The 19,575-nt window shown below is 49.2% G+C and overlaps 7 protein-coding genes across 7 annotated transcripts; 2 read left to right on the top strand and 5 right to left on the bottom strand.

Moving 5' to 3' along the window:
• Positions 1-32: 32 nt before the first annotated feature.
• BDW43DRAFT_307143 (uncharacterized protein) lies at positions 33-1,854 on the bottom strand (the record flags this gene model as incomplete). Its single annotated transcript, XM_032046186.1, has 4 exons — positions 33-1,289; positions 1,348-1,411; positions 1,472-1,623; positions 1,705-1,854. 4 exons carry the CDS (start codon positions 1,852-1,854, stop codon positions 33-35), a joined length of 1,623 nt encoding a protein of 540 aa, XP_031904463.1.
• Positions 1,855-4,272: 2,418 nt separating this feature from the next.
• Positions 4,273-5,543, bottom strand: BDW43DRAFT_307142 (putative DnaJ domain protein Psi; the record flags this gene model as incomplete). The annotated part of the gene is made up of 3 exons (XM_032046185.1): positions 4,273-4,569; positions 4,637-5,301; positions 5,396-5,543. 3 exons carry the CDS (start codon positions 5,541-5,543, stop codon positions 4,273-4,275), a joined length of 1,110 nt encoding a protein of 369 aa, XP_031904462.1.
• On the top strand, positions 5,529-6,360 carry BDW43DRAFT_180622 (uncharacterized protein). The gene has a single exon (XM_032038867.1). It carries the CDS (start codon positions 5,833-5,835, stop codon positions 6,298-6,300), a length of 468 nt encoding a protein of 155 aa, XP_031904461.1. The 5' UTR covers positions 5,529-5,832; the 3' UTR covers positions 6,301-6,360.
• On the bottom strand, positions 6,078-8,496 carry cp1 (putative carboxypeptidase S1). The gene is made up of 2 exons (XM_032038866.1): positions 8,188-8,496; positions 6,078-8,115 (listed from the first exon to the last, which is right to left on the bottom strand). Exons 1-2 carry the CDS (start codon positions 8,323-8,325, stop codon positions 6,421-6,423), a joined length of 1,833 nt encoding a protein of 610 aa, XP_031904460.1. The 5' UTR covers positions 8,326-8,496; the 3' UTR covers positions 6,078-6,420.
• A 490-nt stretch (positions 8,497-8,986) lies between these two features.
• BDW43DRAFT_180608 (isoprenoid synthase domain-containing protein) lies at positions 8,987-11,549 on the bottom strand. The gene is made up of 3 exons (XM_032038865.1): positions 10,980-11,549; positions 10,682-10,928; positions 8,987-10,617 (listed from the first exon to the last, which is right to left on the bottom strand). The coding sequence occupies exons 1-3, from the start codon at positions 11,383-11,385 to the stop codon at positions 9,093-9,095; spliced, it is 2,178 nt and encodes a 725-aa protein (XP_031904459.1). The 5' UTR covers positions 11,386-11,549; the 3' UTR covers positions 8,987-9,092.
• Positions 11,550-15,548: 3,999 nt separating this feature from the next.
• Positions 15,549-16,111, top strand: BDW43DRAFT_307139 (ribonuclease III domain-containing protein; the record flags this gene model as incomplete). Its single annotated transcript, XM_032046184.1, has 2 exons — positions 15,549-15,813; positions 15,885-16,111. 2 exons carry the CDS (start codon positions 15,549-15,551, stop codon positions 16,109-16,111), a joined length of 492 nt encoding a protein of 163 aa, XP_031904458.1.
• Positions 16,112-16,710: 599 nt separating this feature from the next.
• Positions 16,711-19,564, bottom strand: BDW43DRAFT_180600 (lipid-binding SYLF domain-containing protein). The gene is made up of 2 exons (XM_032038864.1): positions 19,375-19,564; positions 16,711-19,034 (listed from the first exon to the last, which is right to left on the bottom strand). Exon 2 carries the CDS (start codon positions 18,854-18,856, stop codon positions 16,850-16,852), a length of 2,007 nt encoding a protein of 668 aa, XP_031904457.1. The 5' UTR covers positions 18,857-19,034; positions 19,375-19,564; the 3' UTR covers positions 16,711-16,849.
• Between the last annotated feature and the right edge of the window lie 11 nt (positions 19,565-19,575).

The following is a 19,575-nucleotide window of genomic DNA, read 5'->3' as shown; positions in this document are numbered from 1 at the left end:
TAGAGGCTTGATCTACGAAGGCCGGGGCCAGATTATTCAGCCTTCCCCTGCTTGTTACTCCTTTTCTGTGACCGTGTCCCAGATGAGCGGGCTACCAAACCCAGTTTCCATAATACCCACAGCAAGCCAAGGCCAATTACAATCACAGTACCCAACTCGATACCTCTACTTTGGAAAAATCCTTTATTGTCCGACCGGAGAACAGGAACTTCCAGCTCCTCAACGAGCCGATCAGAGGAAGGGTGCAGCTGGTAGAACAAGGTCCGAATTCCAAACAGGCCCTCCCATCCGAGGTTGACTCGGTCAAATGGATTCACCCCCATCTTGGTACCGTCTTCAGCGGTGCACGCCCAAAAGACTACCGGCCATGGGACTGGCACAGAGCGGTAACCCGACTCAGAGGGTGGCAGGTACCGCAGATGGAGGGGGATAGTGACACTCCACTCCTCTGGAACTTGATCAATTTCAGCCGGTGTGGCCAATTCGAGCAACCAGTTTGATCCCCAGCGTGGCACAAACCAGTCCGGCGCCTCAAGGTCCGTCTCTCCGGCCACTGCGTGAAGAGCAACCAAGTTGTGAGAGTTCAGAAATAGTGGGTCTGTGGTTGAAAGCTGATACTTATCGCCAAATATCGACGACGGAAGTGTCAAATAGCTGTGAAGCGCGCAGGTCGCATCCGGTGGAGCAGGCGGTGGCTTAAGCGATGATGGTGGCATCGAGATGGTCATGGTAGGATGCAAACCCGTGGGGGAATTAAAAGAAACCGAATACGTTGCGTCCTCCGGCAGGGGATGATGGCGGGACGGGAAAGAGAAGAGCGATGGCTCTGCCCATAGATTATCAGTACTATATCCGTGCGCAAAACCAAACACATTCAGCAATCCGCTGTTAAGCATACTTAACTGATCGTCCTTCCCGACAACTGCCAGTAAACCTCCCATCTTAATATCCTCCGGCTCAGTCGCCTTTTCAGTCCCCAAAAGACCAACTTCGACCTGATCCGTCCCCGCAGCATGCTTCCGTATCTCGCCCGTCCACCCCTTGCCCGGTGATTGTGACCAGTACCCTGAAATAGTGAAGGAATGCGATATACTATCATAATTAATATCGACCGAGTCCGCGGATCGAATAGACGTAGCATGGCGGACACATTCCTCGTCACCGGACGAACAGATTTTGTTCTCAATATACGTAACTAGCTGATCGAGCGAGGGAAGTAAACTGTAGTATTGGAAAGCAGCGGTTGAAGCGAAACGCGTGGACAGAATGGGAGGCGTAATGAAGGATTCCTATTATATCTGCGTCAGCTTCGCTAACCACGAACATGTTCATAATAGAAGTACCAACCTCAGGACTTTTACATTTCAACCCATAATCAAACGCCCTCTTTAACAGCGCACACAACGATGTCCTACAGCAAGCCATCAATGTCAACACAGCACACTTATATCCCGATCTAACAAATACTCACAGCTTATCTTCCTCGGTCAATCCAGCAACGGGCGTAAAAAGGACATGCAACCCAGGCGAAACCCGACTCGAAAACGGTGCAACAGCGTCATACCGCTTTTCAGACGCCCATCGGACATGAAGCTGATGGCATTGTTTCAGAACCTCCCAGAGCTGACAAGTCAATTCAAACCCAAATAATCAGCACCAAATAATCCGATAAATTCAACGTCGGCACGAACGGCAAGAAGATACCTCATCAGGAAGCTCATCAAAGCTAAACGTTGCCCGTTCTTCGCGCACACCGTCTAGGTCATGGATGGAGAGGGCGTCGGGGGTTAGGACTGCTTGATCTAGGGAAAAGGGGGCGTCAGGGCGTTGAATGAAAGTAATTCTGCGACGCATTGTTGGATCGGTTGACTGAGGTCCAGTTGATGTGATGGTTGGGGAAAGTTGTTGGAGCTTCAGGTTGTTTCTCCGCATTTATTGTTTGTCGTCACGGGTGTGCTCGTTGCTTGATTAGGTTAGTGTGGGTGCTTGTACGATAAGATAAGGATTTCCTTTTTCAGGATGGAATCAACCATACCTGTAAGGTGAAGGTACATACATAGTAGAAGTTCCACGTAGCACTTGATCAATAGATTATTCCTTGTGCTGTTCTATATTGCATGATACCTTTATGCAAAGCGTCTGGGTCTTTTTCTTTCAGCCACAGACCAAGATCATTGACACATGAATGATACATCATATTGGCCACCTCCGTGATCAAGACGGAAATTGTATCTTCTAGGTAAGCCTATAGGACAATGAGATCCGCCAAGAAATTTCGGTTGGCAAAGGGCTGGCATATCTACCGTTATTGCGCATGGCCTACCAGCGGTAGTGGAGGACGGGTAAACAATTGGGTAAATATTAGAATGTAGATGTGCTATTAGTCCCGGTGAACAGGGAAGTAGGTGACGATAACTAACAGGGCAGATAGCGTAAGGAGCAGAAGACAGATAGTGTTGGTTAATGTTAGCAGACTTATGTCACCTGGATAACATACTAACTGGATCTACATTTACTATATACAATTCTGGTAGCATGACTTAGGGCAATAGATATCTAGTAAATTTCAGACACCATCACCATCCAGAAAAAGACATCCAACCAATTTACCTGCAGTAACCATGCGCACAGATCCAGTTGCCGTGACCTGCAATATAATCTCATGTCTCCAGTTCAACACGGACCTCCGACACGCACCAAGATCCTCATTATCTGAGGCCTCACAATTTACCACTACCTGTCTTCGGAATATTATGCCAATGTACGTTTTCTTCCAGCCCGAGAGCTTCCTTATCCGTCATATACTAACCCGAACGAAACTAGAACATCGATATCCTTATCGACGACTAAACCGCCGAGGATGTGAAGGCGAAGTTGCTTCAGTCGAAATGTTTCACAGAACAGCGAGGTATCCTCTACTAGTCAACCAGCTGGGTTCGCACACGGGTTAATATCCGAGCGACATTTTCCAGAGAGGTAAAAACCATACACGCAGGTATCTACCTTTAACATATGCTTACATATGCGTCAAGGTGCCTTACTTCCACGAGGAAGCAGTCGCGATCAAAGACGTGGGCCCAGAAAGCCTCTCCTACCTCGAACCAGCAAATCCCATCGCATTCAAGTTGCACGCGTGCGCGAAAAGAAGCCATGATGTGCAGAAGAAGAAAGAGTAAAATATGGTGGACGTACAGAATCTCCTCGAGTGGTTGAGTACCGAGTAGCATCCGATACGTCTCACAGACGAGGCGCAGAACGCAGCTGTTTCGAGTTTGCGGGCGCTTCTGAATTACCCGGATATGCCTGTGAAGTGGTGGGTGAAGGAACTGGAAGTGACGCTCCAGTTCTAGTCTTCGATGGGCTTTTTTTTTGGCAGTCCTGTGGTCTAGATAGAATGTTCGAGCTTAGCTGCTTCTTGTGTTTTGGGATATGGAGTTTTTGAAATTGAGGTTTCTCTTTTGTCTTTCTGTCTCTTTTTCTGGATCTTCAATTTTCCCTTCTTCCCTTGTCCCTTCTCTCTCCCCCAGAACTTCCGCTAATCATAATTAAATGTAGTAAATATCCTCCTTTCCCTCTTCTTCTCTTAACACGACATCACCCAGGACAAATATCTAATCCTCACAAGAGCCCAATAAAACCTACGCCCAAGCCAACCCATCAACGCCCCCACAAAACGAGCAGACCTCGCTCTTGCTGAATCGTCTTAGAGGAGGAACTAAGCCTGTACTGTGCATCAAGGTCCTTGCTTGGTCATAGATGCATATAAGCATCATGAAACCTATGTAAGATGATATCTGTCTTCCGTTACCTCGATCAATAATGCAATGGTTTATAGATTGCCAAATCTGGTATTCCATCGTTACCACGGACTAGGCATGAGTATGTTGTAGTGTCGGCTCGGCCCGCTTTCCCGAGCTTATTGGGAAAACGTATGGGCTCTTGCTTACGAGTCAGATTTGCGTAGGATTAGGGTGATGGGGATGGCTCATGGGGTTGCTTTTGTTGAGATTGTGTTGTACAGATATGTAGGGAATGTGGTGTGATGGTAGAATGGTCCTTCTATAGGAGTAGCTTCATACTCTTGCGCGAAGAGACTTGGATATTGAGATCAAGAAGTGTTTCCGCTTTTATTAACAAAATATCTAAGAAAATACAGTAGTGGAAATCATTAAAAAAAAGCCCATGTCATCACATCATCAAGCGACCCGATTCGCTCGCCCCAACGCCAACAATGCTGGTATTAACCGGAAAAGCACGAATGCAGGAAGACCCTTACGGAAGCACATCTTTAAGGATATCTTTCTGAGCAGCTGACAAACTGGCTGGGAACCGAACTATCACATGAACGATCAGGTCGCCTCGCTCACTCGGCTTCTTTGATATCGTCATGCCTTGGCCTGGGAACCTTTCCTCGTAGCCGGGCTGTGTTGGGCCGGGTTTGGATACACGGATCGATTTCCCATCGATTGTGCGCACGATCCGGTCCCAGCCGGTGAGGGCCTCTTTCAAACTGATTTCGACGGTCGTGATGAGGTTATCACCTTGGCGTCTGAAGTTCGGATGTTCTTTCTGTACGGAAGTTAGTCACTGGTCTCTACCTTTCCACAGACTCGAAGTTTCGAAAGTTGGCACCTACCTCTGTTACAATCAGGTGGACATCCTGTCTGCCGCCCTCTTCTTGATCGCCCACACCTCTGTATTTGATCTTCGAGCCGGTCCGCAGGCCCGGCTTGATGTTCGCTTCGAGTGTCACATCTTGGACGGTGCGCTTTCCGCTCGCGTCGAAAGTCTTGCTCTTTACGGTTACCTTCTTCGTGGTTCCGCGCATCAACTCTTCCAGTGTCAATGGTAACTCCTTTTCGACCACGGTCGGTTCGGGGGTAGGTGCGCGCTGAGATTGCTGGAAGCCACCAGGACCACGGCTTGAGCGGAAGCTACGGCCGCCGCCGCCGCCTCCGAGACCACCGCCCAGAATATCAAACAGATCGTCATTGTCCATTCCACTGCCACCAGCCTTGGCGAAGTTCCGGAAGATATCATCTGCAGAGCTAAACTGGAAGCCGCTGCTTCCGCCAGGGCCGGTTGAGAAACGGAATGTCCGGGCACCGCCTCCTCCAGGCATGCCTCCGAATGAGAATCCACCCGGCATTCCACCGTCGAATGGACTTCCACCGGGACCGCCAGCAGCACCACCACCGGGCGGAGGGGCCGGCCCGCCCCGCATCAGATAGTCGAGGCCGAATTGGTCATAGATCTTGCGCTTTTCGGGATCAGACAGAACTTCGTAGGCCTGTGAGACCTCTATGAAAGTATTAGCTTCTATCTCAAAACAGCGGGGAGCGGTATTTCCATATTGGGGAAGCACGGGGAAAAGAACCACGGTTTAGTCGCTTACCTTTGAATTTCTCCGACGCGGTCTGGTTATCCTTGTTCTTGTCCGGATGGTATTTCAATGCGGCCTTCCGATATGCTTTTTTTATTTCGTCTTGTGATGCATCGGGTTTGATACCCAAGGAATCGTACAGCTTAGTTTCTGCAACCATTGTGGGAACAATCGGCAGTGAGTGGGGTAATTATGCAGTGAGATTGTGAACAAGCAAAAATCAACAAAACCCTAATTTAGGGGTTCCAATGAGAATATAAAAGAAATAGACCGGATAGGAGACCAGCTCGGGGTCAGGCAATGTCGAAAGGTCTTTGCAGATCGACGACAAGGGAGTGGGCTCTCGAATGACGTAGAAGATTCGCAACCAAGGAAATACTGGTCTTAGGTGAATAGACAAGTGAGACGCAAGATGAGGAGTCGAAGGAAGAGGAGAAATAGTTAAGGAGATGCCAAAGGCGAGTAAGTCAGCATTGAGAGAATGGAGACTTGAAGGAAGGCAGAAGGTGGCTTCATGTATCATGCAGCGAGACGGCGGCATTCAGGTGACGACAGACCAGTCCCGATGGAGAAGCGCTGTGACGTGTGACGTTGACCGCATAGGCCCTCCTCCAATCGAAGCTTCGAGAAGCTTCGATCCTCACTGGTCCGTACCTTTTTACTCCGCCTTAGATACAGGAGAAATCATATCGTCTTTATTTGACAGGTCAGCTCAATCGATTTGCCCCGTCCAGTTCGAGCAAGCATGTATGCAGCCCCGGAGGTTCCGTTGCATAGTCCCCTCAGGCCGGAATTCGATGGCAAGTCATCAATCACTGGCTCGGACGGGAACTTTCCAGTTCTGGTCTAGTGTGCTGACGCCCATTCCGGGAAGCCCCACTCTTAGGTTTCCACATGATCCAGCCAGTCTGATGTAATCTTTCGAGATTCACCTTATTTATCATTCTACGTAGTACCTATGTATATGTAAAAATAGCCCACAAAGACACTGCTGCTATACTACTATTTCCACCCTGGAGATCAACTTCCGAAATTTATCACGAATTATCATCAACCACAATATAGTTCTCGATCACGGCAGTTCCGTTCACCACGCTGGCAATCTGGTCTTCCGTGCAACTACTCTGCAACTCGAGGATGTAGCAAGTAGGAGCAGGGCTATCAGGAACGGTGTTGGTGATATTCCAGGTCGAGGACGGCCCGTGAGTGGAGTAGGTACTGTTATTAGCGGTGGAGACCTTGCCTGTTGCAATATCTTGGTTGAACAATGCGCGGTGGAAGATTTCGTATGCCGTTTCCGGCTGATATGCCGGCACCTCATGGCCGGCCTGGAAAACGCGCGTGAATGAGAAGTTTCCGTACTGCCGCACTAAACCCCCAACATACGACGCATTGGTCTGCAGAGGGGCGTAACCAGCAGAGCGGAACTTGGTGGCACCCGAATAGTCCACCTTCAAGCTCACCTCTTCTCCTCCGTTCCACGGACAAGCGTAATCCCTATCACCATATACAAGGGCAACCTTGATGCCCGAATCCAGCACGTATGCGATATCTTCTAGGTAGCCGCGTACATCGGAGCGTGGGTAGTCGCCGGTTGCAGAAAAGCCGTTGTAAACGCTATTGACAGACTCGGTGAAATTGACCGGAACTCCGAGAGCTCCCTGGACCCAGTGCTGGTTCAAGAATCCAAAGTAATATGGAGGGGGGAAAGGATCCGGGTTAAAATGTGAAATGTCGTAGTAGCCTCGTCCCGAGTACAAGTTATAGGGGCCCTCTACTTGATTGCTGCAGTATTTGTTCGCTTCGTCACACACCTTGTTCACGGTTTGGTTGTTGCCGTACATTTCGGGATCCCCCTCTGCGGCTAAGCGACGGCACTCGATGATTTGGTCCTTGCAGCCACCGGGCTTGTCCCAAGCATCCATCGCCGCCTCATAGACAGTTTTGTTGATGGCCTCAATGCCATAGGTATTATTGTATGCCATGTCGGGGTAGGATGGCGCCTGCACAAGGAGGTCGACACAACCATTGATAATTCCCAGGGTATCCAGATGGATATAGTGAGCGTCATCCACCTCGACGGACCCGTTGGCAATCTTCTCATTCTGCTCCTGAAAGAAAGCGGTGAAGGACGGTCCATACCGTCCTCCATAGGACTCAGTCCAGATGCTTATTCGGTCATCGTGCGGTTTATACTCAGGGAATTCCGAGAACCAGGTTTGCGCAAAGTACCACAGAGCGCGGGCGGCGTTTTCGGTGGTATTGGCAGCTGTGGATTGGTTCTGGCTAGAGAAGGTGCCCGCATAATACGTGTTATTCTGCTGTGGGACGCCGTTTGCATAACTTGAGACGTTCCAGTTCTGCGTAAGCTGGTCATATGTACCATTGGTAGGGACATCGTAGCTGAATCCGACCTGATTGGGCTGGTCAATGTAGAGCATGTTCACATAGTTATTCCATGACCAAGGATTGATTTCGGTGGTATTGGAATCGTCGTTAACTCGGCAAGGACCGTTCTCCTGCAGAAGACCGATCATCGAGGAGCTTCCAGGCCCACCATTCATCCAAATGGAAAGTGGCGCGTTTCTAGGGTCATTTCGAGATTCGAAAAACCAAAAGAAGGTGTTGATTGGGTAATCTTGGTCTAGGGACAGATCGTTGAGAGTACCCGGGGGAAGATGCACGTAACCCGAATACGATTTGACTCCTGGAGTGGTTTCGCAAATACCAGGCTGTCGCGGACAGGGTTAGCATTGGATGTGACCTCATGGTGAGAGAAACAAGATCAGTTGATCGTCACATACATCCTTATACGAGATCTTGACACCTTCGTGATTCTTCGAATTGACGATTTTTAGGCCTTCTGGTGACGGCGGGAAATACTGGGCGGCGACGGCACTGGCCAGGCCGGCAGCGCTGATCACCGATACAAGAGACGGCATGGGATGTCGCGGTGATCCAGATGTGCTAGGCGAGGCTGGAGATACTTCGAAACAAGGCGGGCCAGAGAGGACCAGCCCCCAGTTTTATGCTTACTCTAGGCCCTCCGCATCATTAATGAAGAAGCCTACTCCATGTGGCTTGGCGGATGTGAGACCGACGATCAATGTAACAATTATCGGAGTAGATTCTGTGATGCAGCACGTCGATTGGCGGAGGACCTCTGGACTCCACCAGAACCAGCACTGAATCCAGGGACTCGGTGTCTAAAACCCAAACGTAAAGATAAGGCCTGTATTTTCACTGGTGGATAGCTTTGATGCGGAGAATAATAGTATCGGTTATCTATGGAATTAGCTTTAGTGATCTATCCCGATAGAGAACAGGGGAATAGTTAATAGTTAGATTCCTAAGCTGAATAAGCACTATTAAGGTTGTTCTCGGACGGGTATTTAAATCTTTCCCCAGATCGACATTCCAGCGTACCAAATACCAATCAATATTCCCTAGAGTGCAGAATGAAAATGTAGAATCACAAAGTGTATTGACTTTTTGCATGGATAATGAGACAAACTAACGTACACCCGGAACACTGAAAGCAAATAAAAATCACATCATTATTCATATCACATGTGGACATCGCGCCTTATAACCGTTACAGAAATGAGCGTCAGACATTAATCATCACAGAAAAATATAAGGGAATAATAAGTCGAGCAGGTAGGATAAAGGGTTTGAAAAGTATCATGTATCATCGAGAAACGGAGTCTCACTCCTGAGTGGGAGCCGGAATATCACCCAGCGTCTTCACAAGGGCCTTGAGCCCGGGGTTGATCTCTCCCGCGGCGGCTTCGAGCTCGCTCACGGTCTTCATAATATCCCGGCCCAGCTGCCGGACTAGATCATAAGTCGCTTGTAGGGCGCCGCTCTTGTGTAAAAGCTCCAGGATCTGGATCTTGCTTTCAGTGGACAACGAGGCACCCTCGGGCTTTTGTCTGAAAATGCCCAAGATGATGGTCTTGGCGGTAGGGTCGACGTTGCAGCACCTGACGACTGCATACGAGACCTTGCCCTGATCCAAGTCTTCACCAAAGCCTCTTTGGTTGTTGCCCGTAAGCAGTCCCAGATACTCGTTGCGGATCTGGTACCACCGCCCGAACAACTGTGAGAGAAGCTCGAAGTCTAGGGTTGAGCCTTCCATGCTGGCGGACTGCATGAGACGCACCAACATCCGGAAGATAGATCCGCTCTTCTTATCGACCATGTCCAAGTACTCCTGTTCGGTCGGGCACTGCAGAGAGAAGCGCCAGTTCAGATCCCAAGACTGTCCAATAAAATGTGTTTCGAGCTCTTCCAGAAGGCCGTCGAGCATTCCAGGGCAGTTCAACCCATTGACAGTTTTGGCGACGCGGACGAACATGTATGCAGCACTGTTGATGGACTGGGCGGGACCAAAGACCAGGTGGGCTGCCGTCTTTTGGCGCTGGAGAGGGGACTGATCCTGGACGTTGGCTAGGATCTCAGAGCTGTCGTGCAGGTCATTGACGACCTGCTTGATGAAGGTCAATGGCCGATTGGGGACTTGAAGCCAGACATTGAGTGCCGAAACCAGCTCCAATTGAGCCTCGTTAGCAGAGATGGACCCAATGTAGTTTGTTGGTGCCAGCAAGGGTGTGGCATCAAGGTGCACAGCGGGGTGTTCTTCCCCGTTGAGGAGAGGGGTCCACACTGGTACTTCCTTGGGCTCATCGCCACCCTCTACGTAGGCAGTGCCATTCGCATGCACCTCCTCCTCTTCGTCCTCTTCGTCCTCCTCCTCCTCCTCATCATCATTGGAGTCATCCTCGTTGCTTGAACTCTCCTCAGATTCTTCCTCGCTTTCCTCTTCGGGAGTTTCGGGAACCGCATACCGTGGTGCATTAGTACTCCAGTAATGGATACCTCCAAGGGCAGCTTCCAGAACCTCCATCCATTTGCGCAGTTTGGGCGCTAAGTCTGGGTGGGCCTGGTACAGCGCCTCACGTCTCTTGACGAACTCCTTTTCGTTTTCAAGAATGAGCTCCTTGGCCTTCGCACGTGCATCGTCCTCGGACATGTTCTGGTGCTGCATGAGGAACAAGATCACGTTCGCAACCCGTCTCTTCTTGACCTCGCGCTTTTCTTTCGGCCAGCTATAGTAGTCATTGGTGAAGAACATGGTTCGCTCAGCTGCGTCCAGCGCATCTCTCGCGATTGCCTGATCCTCCTTTCCAATCCGGGTACCGTGGGCAAATCCCATCAGGGTCCAGTACACACTGTTGTGCCAGTCAGCGATTGTTTCTCAGCGTATGTAAGACGGGGACACAGGAAGAAACGTACTCAATTCCTGCATTAAGACGGCGACGAGCCACGTAGTCGTCAAGATGGGCGCAGTTCTCTGCTGTGGGGACTTCCGGAGTGACAAGCCAGTTACTGCGGTAGCAGTCGATGATCTCCAGCCCATCCTTATCAGTCAGTTCGCCCGTGACTTTCTCCAAGAGCTTTTTCCTAGCTTCCGCTCGAGGCGACTCAACCAGTTCCTCTGGCTTGTCTGCCGCAGGTGCACTTTCTTTGCTTTCGGCTTGGTCTACAAGGTTGGTCAGCAATCGTCTCACTCCCGACACCCAAGCCAACGTACCATCGTGGAAGTTCCCGAGCTCAGTCAAATAGGCGACAACCTCCAGCCGTTCGGGGATACATTCCGGGTACAAGAAGCTTGCATAGTTTCCCACCGGGGAGGTGAGGTAGCTGGTCTTCGACTTGGCCTCTTCGCTACCGAGGGTGGCAGTCAAGTCTTCCAAGAAGCGATCGCTGCCTCTTTGGGCCACATGATCATATTTGTGGATTCGGGCCGTCAGAGAGGTAAAGCAATCATTCTGTTGTTGTGTCGCAGCATCTAAAGGTTGCGAGTGATTCCATATCTCAATTGGCTCGTTCGCTGTTGGTACGTCTGAGGCCGGTTCCGACGGGGTAGTCAAGACTTGGATAGTACTCTTGCTTCTTCTCCTCTTGTGGGATATGAAGTTGGAGTATTGCCTGAACATTGGTCGATGTAGTATGCGAAAGAGTAAACAAACAAAATACAAGTGAAGGGGAAATTTGCGAGAGGTACGATGCCCAATTGGCGACAACAAGCAAGTGAGGTAGACAAGAAAGGAGGAAGAATGTGCTTCTGGACACCCACGACGAGCTCTTTATAGGCAACGAGGGTCGTCGCAATTGAAGTGGACGATAGAGTAAAGGCGATGATGCATGTAACTGTAAAAATTTTTTTCGCCCATCAACACCGCATGGACCAGGGATTGGCCCATTTCGAAGCTAGGCAGTCAGCTCGAGGACCTACCTGCCGCAGATAAAAGTAAGATATTAGGACTAATATGCAAGCTGCACGCTGATTGGGGACTGCATCGATTGTTTTGCTGGCAGATACTTTTCTCCATAGCTCATGTGGAGCCACGCAACGCTCACCGCTTCATCGGTTCGCAGCTTGGTGGGTTTCGCCCAGCCGCCTCGTAGATGCGAGGCCGTTTGGTTGCTGATTCGCCTTTCCTCGGTCGCCTTACATTGGCTGCCAAGTGGTGACATTACATTGTTTTGTTTTGTTTTTCTTTCCTTTGGGTGGTGCCTTGCACTCACTTGCGGACGAAGAGAGTGATGCCACACCGAATGGAAATCACCAGAACATCCCATTCCCATGAGAGTTCCTTTGACATTCGAACCCCTCCAAGAGAAGCCGAAGATATTCCATATGGCGCTAATCTCGGAGAGTTTGATCACGGTACCGCATGTCATATGAGCAGTTGATATGGTAACAAGCAGAATGGAGCATATTTAGTATCTAAGTCACGGTATGAGAATGTCCCAATGAAGCCTTAGCGTGACCGGGTGGGGCTAAGTCTTCTCTTCCTCTCTCCCAAAAGCGTTACTTCTCTCTCTTTTGCCCTTTGCTAAATCGCTGGGTTTCACGGCTCCTCTTGAATCTCCGATGGCGCTCCTACGTCATACTCATTCCCTCTAACTTTTTTTTTTTTCTGATCACGCTGAATACCCCGGCGGCTGCCTCTACCCTGCAATTTAGAAGACACATTCCAGATCGAAGGGGGGGAGGGGCTGCAGTACTGTGAGCCATCATACAGCAAACCCACCAGGATTCCAGCGCATTGCAGTGCAGTGCAGTGCAGGCTGTACATGATCGACATCCCCCTCATGCGATAAGCCCATAACGGAAGTCCAGCAGAGCTAATGCGGGCGTCAAAGTCAATATTTATTTATTTTTTTTTTCATCCTCTTGAATTGAGCGCTATGACGTAGCAGGTATAGTATAGTAGGAGAGCCAAAATACCTTGAGTACAAAGTTATCCCTCGTCTACTAACTACTACTACAGTTGAGTACCCTGAGGAGATTGAGGCGCGTCTAAATCCACCAACCACGCATGCGGTTAAGGCGGCTCCCAAACTATACAACATCTTCCTCCTTCATGAGGGGCTTGATTAGACGGTGATATGATCCTTTCGAATCCTACTATTCGGCCGAGTCAGGGACCAAACTACTACGTACTCGTAAATGTACTATATCCTCCGTCTTGGAGCATTGGCACTTATCATCAAGATAAAGTGAGGGGGGGGTTATTCTACCTTCCTCAACACAGCCTCCTAGATAGTTGATAAGGGTTTTGAAGAAATTTTTAAATGCCAATTTGGATACTAGTTCAAGACACTTTAATGCGTGGACTCCAACGGGGTCGGCTGATCACCGAACGATCGGCGTTCGGTTGCCGGATATAAAGTTTTCCTAGGTAGTTGACCTTCATGCCCTACTTCTTCCCCCATGAACCACAGGGCACCCGCGAAGAAAGTCTAACCCTCAGTACCAATCTACCTTCAACCCATATTATATCCGAAGTAATGAATTTGCTCTTGCGCAAGCATTCGTACCGTACTAGGACCGCCACAGGTTACACGCACACATTGCGCAATCTGAGACAGGTTATTACGACCTCGGCGTAGCACCTGTACAACATGATTGGGAGCCAAGTTTATAGGAAGCGTCTATGCGCTCGGGTGGCGTTCCGTGTAACCTTGGAGAACGACGTTGTCAATATTAGAAGTCTCTATCCTTTCTAAAGGGATCTTCGTCACTCCGTGCCTACTGCGTTTGCAATATTTTTTGATAGTATACAGGGTAGACTTTCCAGTATATATATTTATTATTATATAAATATATATATATATATGCACCCGCTAACCTCATTTCTTTGTCAAACACACAGTAGATCGCCCTTTACTCAGCAAATTCTAGATGGACATGACTGAATATTTTTATTAAGGAATTTTAAGTTCTCTAGTTCTATGCACCTGAGCTTAAGAATCTTTTCTTATCTGGCATCAGCGGAGCAATACCATGCTACAAAGGAACAACAGCCATTCATCACATCTTATGATGTCCGTAGTTAGATACTATCGATTAATACGGTGCATGAGCTGAGAGGGATAAATTTGCGCTTTTAAAATGCTTGTTGTACATCATTATCTAGTGCTTTACGTTGTTGACCGAAATGCTCGTCGTGTAGCATACTCTTAAGGCTTCATTTTTATTCTAACAACGGGTGTTCTTTTCCGACACAATTCCTAGATTAGATGCCTTGCCTTAGTCATAAATTTCCCTAGTAGATTCGAAACTGAAAGTCTTTCCAGTAGTTCCTCCCTAATATCTTTGATTCCCATCCATAAAAAGCAGGCTACTTACCATTGGTACCTATACATCTCCATTATCAAACTCGTACCTTCCCATTAACGAAAGACCCTTAGACCCTCAAGACCGTGAGAGCTCGCCTTTCTAAAGACTACATACAAACACCCTCCCTTCCGTAGAAACAAGGAAACATAGATCAAAACGCTCATCCCTTCTTCCTCTAGATCCCATCTTCTCCTCTCACTCCTCTTCATACCATCATACCATCACACAGCTAAGAAATTATCCCTTTATCTCAGGCAAGCTCTCATCATTCCATACCGATGCATAGCACCGTGTATGGTTCGTTTTGGACAGTATCGCAATCATCACTGATCGAAAATACCCCCAAGTTCCCTCTCCCCACACCCACGAAACCCCTCTAGAAACAGCCGCAAGTCACCCAAGACCAGACAAATATGTCTCATAGCTTAATAGCAGAAACATATCAGTTGAGGGACATGATCTAAATGGTGTTTTCTGAGCGTATCTCGGGGATGAGCCCATTAGCCAGTTACCTATGATCCCTTGCCATTTAGCACTACCGTGCGCGAAACCAGGAAGCTAATAATAAAAAAAATTGTCTCTAGGGTTTTATAACGACGGGGCACGTGCCTGCAGGCGAAAAGTAGTTCTCTCGAGGTGGCTTCACGATGATGACATGTTGGGGAATATATGCTCAGTCTACCCGTGTATCAATGGTGTATATATATCCTTGGGTGTTCTGGTTTCGGAACTGTCTCATAGATGGCACCAACGTTATTCTATGTAGAGAAATGGGAAGTTGTGTAATAATTCGAGAAACCGAAAGCTTCCGGATTGTAGACGGTATGGATGTGAAACACATGAAAAAATGAGGTTGAAGGGTTTGAAGAGAACCAGAAATTGATCCGAACTTAAGAACCTGAGCTCTGTATTGACTGAATCAAATATATCGTGTAGCTCTGCTTTATCTTCAAACTATACTGGTTGTTGACTGTAAAGAGAGTCGTTTCCAACATGACAGAGTAGTCTTAACTATAGCGCCTTTTTCTTTGATGGCAACTTCATAGTTGGGCTTACCTAGTAGCCAGCTAGTTCGCACTTTTCTTAGCTTAGCGGAACCCACATTGATGTGTACAGATCGTGAAAGGTTTCTACAGGGTAACTCGCGTGTTCAGGTGGGACATACTCTATTAGAACTCTTGACTTCGTTAAGTTAGCTCTGTCTTCCTTTTAATAGTATCTTCCTTCTAATACAACCGCGAAGTATGTTTAATCTATGCGCGGTGCTCATTCCGTCCATAGTGGATAGTTTCCAGTGCATCTCACTACCCTTCCCAAAGCCATCGCCAACATCATTTATGCGATGACCTTCCTCAGGACGCTCTAACACTCACCATCAACACACACATCACAAGACAGCCCTACCATAGAACACGCTTAAGCACCCTCTTCTAATCACCATCCCTCACTCTCCCTTGACCAGCGGCCATAATGACTATACCCCCAACAGACCAAAATGTCCACCCTCCACGCCTCAGTAACAAACCGCACAACCTCCATCGAAAAAAAAAAAAGAAAATAACAAACTATCACCTCACCAACCCGGTAACCCTCCATGAAGCCCTCCGCACCCCCAGCTCAATCCCAATCGCCTACCCCTACCACATCGATGGCCAAAAGGACCTCTCCCAAATCGGCGATGCAGCAATTCGTCTCGTCCTCGTCACAGACGGCTACGATGCCCAAGCCACAAGAGGTATAACATCCACCCTCACCCTCGCCCTCATAAACCACTTATGAGCCTAGCTAGCTAACCGTATTGTGTAGGCCAAATCACCGAAATCCACATCACAACAGCCAACAACAGGTATCTAGCCAGAACGGGGTTCCGGAAGGGGCTCGATGGGTTCCTGTACGGGTCATTCCCGGGCGACATTGTCCCGGATAGGGTTATGGCGACAACGGTGGAGGCGATACTGGGGGCTGTTTATGTGGATAGTGGGGAGAGTATGGGGGCTGGAAGGAGGGTTGGGGTGGCGTGGTTGATTTTATAAAGTTGTTTTTTTTTTTTTGTTTTTTTTTTGTCTTCTTTTGAGGGGGGTTCCTTTTGTTTTGGTGCGTGGAATAGATGGCTGGCCCTTTTCACTAGTGTTGTGTTGTCTGGAGGTTAGTATTTCCGTATGCGTGGATTTGGGGAGGTGGCCACTGTGGTTCTGTTGCTGCTATGCTGGATACGTTTCTCGCGGGCTTGAGGGAAAATATATCGGGTTACACCGAACTCGTTCTTCTGTTACAATTTGTGGGGGGATAGTGGATATTTGGCATACGATTGTTTTTCATTAAAGACCATACAACTAGACTCGGGACTCCGTCATGAGCAAATAACAAAAGGGGATATAAAGTGGCGTCCAAACCCATATAACCAAGATTCCCGCTGCCCTTGACCAAGGGATACATCCAACCCCATTCATCATTCAATAAATATAAGAAACCCATGACTCCCAAGTGTTCCATCCCGAACGTCCAAAGCTACCAACACAGAGCGCACGCTAATAAAAAACAACAGATAGATGCGAATTGCAGAAGAGAGGGCGCCAAAGAAAGAGAAAGAGAAGGGGGAAAAAAAAAAGTACAACGGTCAGTTCGAGGTCTCTCTCGAGCTTCGTACCGAAAATATGTAGTAGGATGCTTGTAACGCTGTCATTTACAATTGGACAACAATCCAAAGGAGATATGCCAGCACGTAATATATACAGCAGGTCGTCGGAGGACGACGAGGAGAGAAAAAGCGTTCAGGTGAGTGAGTGCATTGCAGGCTGGTGGCTATTTTCAGTGATAGTCTTCGATGGCTCCAGTTCGGCTCCAGTTGCCATCGCAACGTCAGATGTGTGGGTGTGTTGAAGCTTGGAAAGGGTGTTGTCGGTTATGTCCTCCAAAGTGTGTTCGATGTTATCGGTCTTGGATGGGCTAGTATCGGTGACCGAAGCATCTTTAGCGCTGAAGCCTCCATCTGATGCATAATCCGATGTGTCGACAGTCGAGATGGAGTGAAGTTCATCCCTGTAGAAAGTGCTCTTATGGGGTGATGGGGAAGGCTCGGCGGACGAGATGCTAGACGTGTCATTTTTCAGGTCCAGCGGCAACTCAGCAAAGCCGTCCATCGCGCCCTTTCCCGAGCTTGATGCCACAGACCGCTTGCTCGGAGACGGAGGAGCAGCAGTGGGCGAGGCCGGAGTCGACATCGAACCGGAACCCCGATAAGGGTTCCGTGGCGGCAGTGCAGGAGGAGGCCTCTTGGGGATTGTCACTAATCGTGCTCGGGTAAAGGTGGGTGACTGGCGCTTGGGGTTCGTCGATGGGGTTAAATCCTCTAGGGAGACTGGTGAACTAGGATAGCTGTCGCATTTTGTGACGGTGGCGCTGCTGACCTCATGAACTTCAACGTCGTCATCGTCCACTAGGTCCTCATTATTACTGTGGTTGACTTTTTGAGGGTGGTCTGCGGGATTCTCAGGGATAACAGTTTCCCAACCCCGTTCGTCATGATCCCACGGATTTCGCTCTGCCCAGTCTCGATTGCTTCGGGAGGAGGCCCGGCTGATGGAAGTCGGAGCCGTCGGTGGCTCATCTGTCTGGGTGCCTCTGTCATTGCTGGCGTAACTCTGTACACTAGCCCGCCAGCTATTACGAGGTGAACTATCAACGCTGCGTCGGAAAGTCGCATAGATAGGACTTGACGGACTAGGTCGGAATTCGAAACTGTCCACATGTGGACGGGTCTTCGTTCCTGCTTCGCGAATGAAGAGGCCCTCAGCCTCCAAGGCCTTCACGCCAAAAGGATCGGGGTCATCTGCGGCAGGAATCCCAAAATGGTGAGGGGAAGTACTACCAGAGGCCGGTTGTAGGTCTACATCCCCGGGCGTTGGCTCTCCCGCTGATGGGACTAGACTTTCATCGACATCTTTGTCACCTTGGGCTGCCTTGATCGTTTGGATAAGAGTCTTAATGGATGCCGGCGGACGTTTCGCTTTGCCAGCTAAGATATCAGTCACCGATATGCGCTCGCCATAGAAGCGTTCGTTCTCGTCAGTGCGCTCGATAATAATTGTCCCATCTACTTGCACACCGGCATAAAGACCCCGACTTTTCATATAGGTCCAAATAGGAGCCTGTCGTTTGTGGACCTCCGATTCGAGCACGCCGCCCATACCAACTGGGCCTGCGGAAGCGCTAACCTCTCCACCCAGTGTACAACGAACCTTTTTGAACGCTTCTAGTGCCTCGAAAGTATTGATCACGACCACGCAGTCATAGATGTCCACACCTGCCAAGAAACCGATGCCCGCTGTGTGAAGCATGATACCGGAGGGAGGACTCCACTCGCCGGTCTCCGGAATCCTAGCGAGAAGGACACCACTTCCACCAGAACCGCTGAGCCAGAGGCCCGTACGCATAGTGGTGAAGATGGCAAGCCCTTTGGCGCGCTGGATGACCTCAGAAGGGATCTTTTTCAGAACCCGTTGCTTGCCCTTCGGGCGATCGATCTTGTCACTTTTTACACTATCTGTCTTTGGTTTCTCGGTCTCTTCGTCGGCGTAAAAGCCATCCTTGCAAAAGCTTCGTAAGATGCGAGCCGCTTTGTCGCTTTCTCTGTCCAGGGTCATCGGCCAGAAGGCCTCGGCCCCGACCCGATTGGACAAGCGGTTCACAGGGTCCCCCAGTTTGTCGAGAGTATGCCATGCTTTATCAAACCCCTTTTTGGAGGTCCCCTTCGTCCTTTCCCAAAATGAGGGGGCCATCGTGACGATTTGCGACTGATCTATACGCCGCACATAAAGAAAGGCTGGAGGTGAGTGGACAAAATCAAAGTCCTGGACAAACCGTCCGGGAGGAGGGCAGCACCTCTATAACTCAAATGCGGATATCGATGCGTCGAATGCAGGCTAATCTGCAACACGATTGGCTGCCCTTGATTTCCTAATGCGACGCGGAAAACGTAAGATGAGACAGCAAACGGAAGCAGAGCGTCGCTGACACAGCCGAGGTATGCGTGGCAGAAAGGCTCCGGAATGCAGGTAGACTGCAAGAACGGAGACGTTGAATATGTGCAAAGAAATTTGCAAGATTTGGAAGGAAGAACTACATTGCGGGCAGAAGAAGGAATAAAAAGTCAGTTTGATGTTCTTGCTCCGCTCGATCCGTGTTCGAGACCAGCCGGTTAATGATGAGGTAGGGTGGCGATGCAGAGTACGCATGAAAGGGAGATAGAACCATGGAACATCCACGCCCAGGCACCATGGGAAAGGGACCAGCTTACCTTGGACAAACTTGTGAACAAGGGGTCCAGTCTTTTTCAATAATATCTAGACGGTTGGAAGGGGGGATCTCTCAGAAGTCGAATCGATATAGTAACCGGAGCAAGGAAGGTATGCGAAAGGGAACCAAGGGACGTTTATTTATTAATATAGCTTCACGGGTAACCGCAGGCAGTTCAGAAACACTGGGAGTGGAGTAAGAG

This window comes from Aspergillus alliaceus (genome assembly GCF_009176365.1).
Source record: "Aspergillus alliaceus strain CBS 536.65 unplaced genomic scaffold BDW43scaffold_5, whole genome shotgun sequence".
Lineage (NCBI taxonomy): Eukaryota > Fungi > Ascomycota > Eurotiomycetes > Eurotiales > Aspergillaceae > Aspergillus > Aspergillus alliaceus.
Note: the sequence above shows the minus strand (reverse complement) of the source record. Positions and strands in the feature narration are given on the sequence as shown.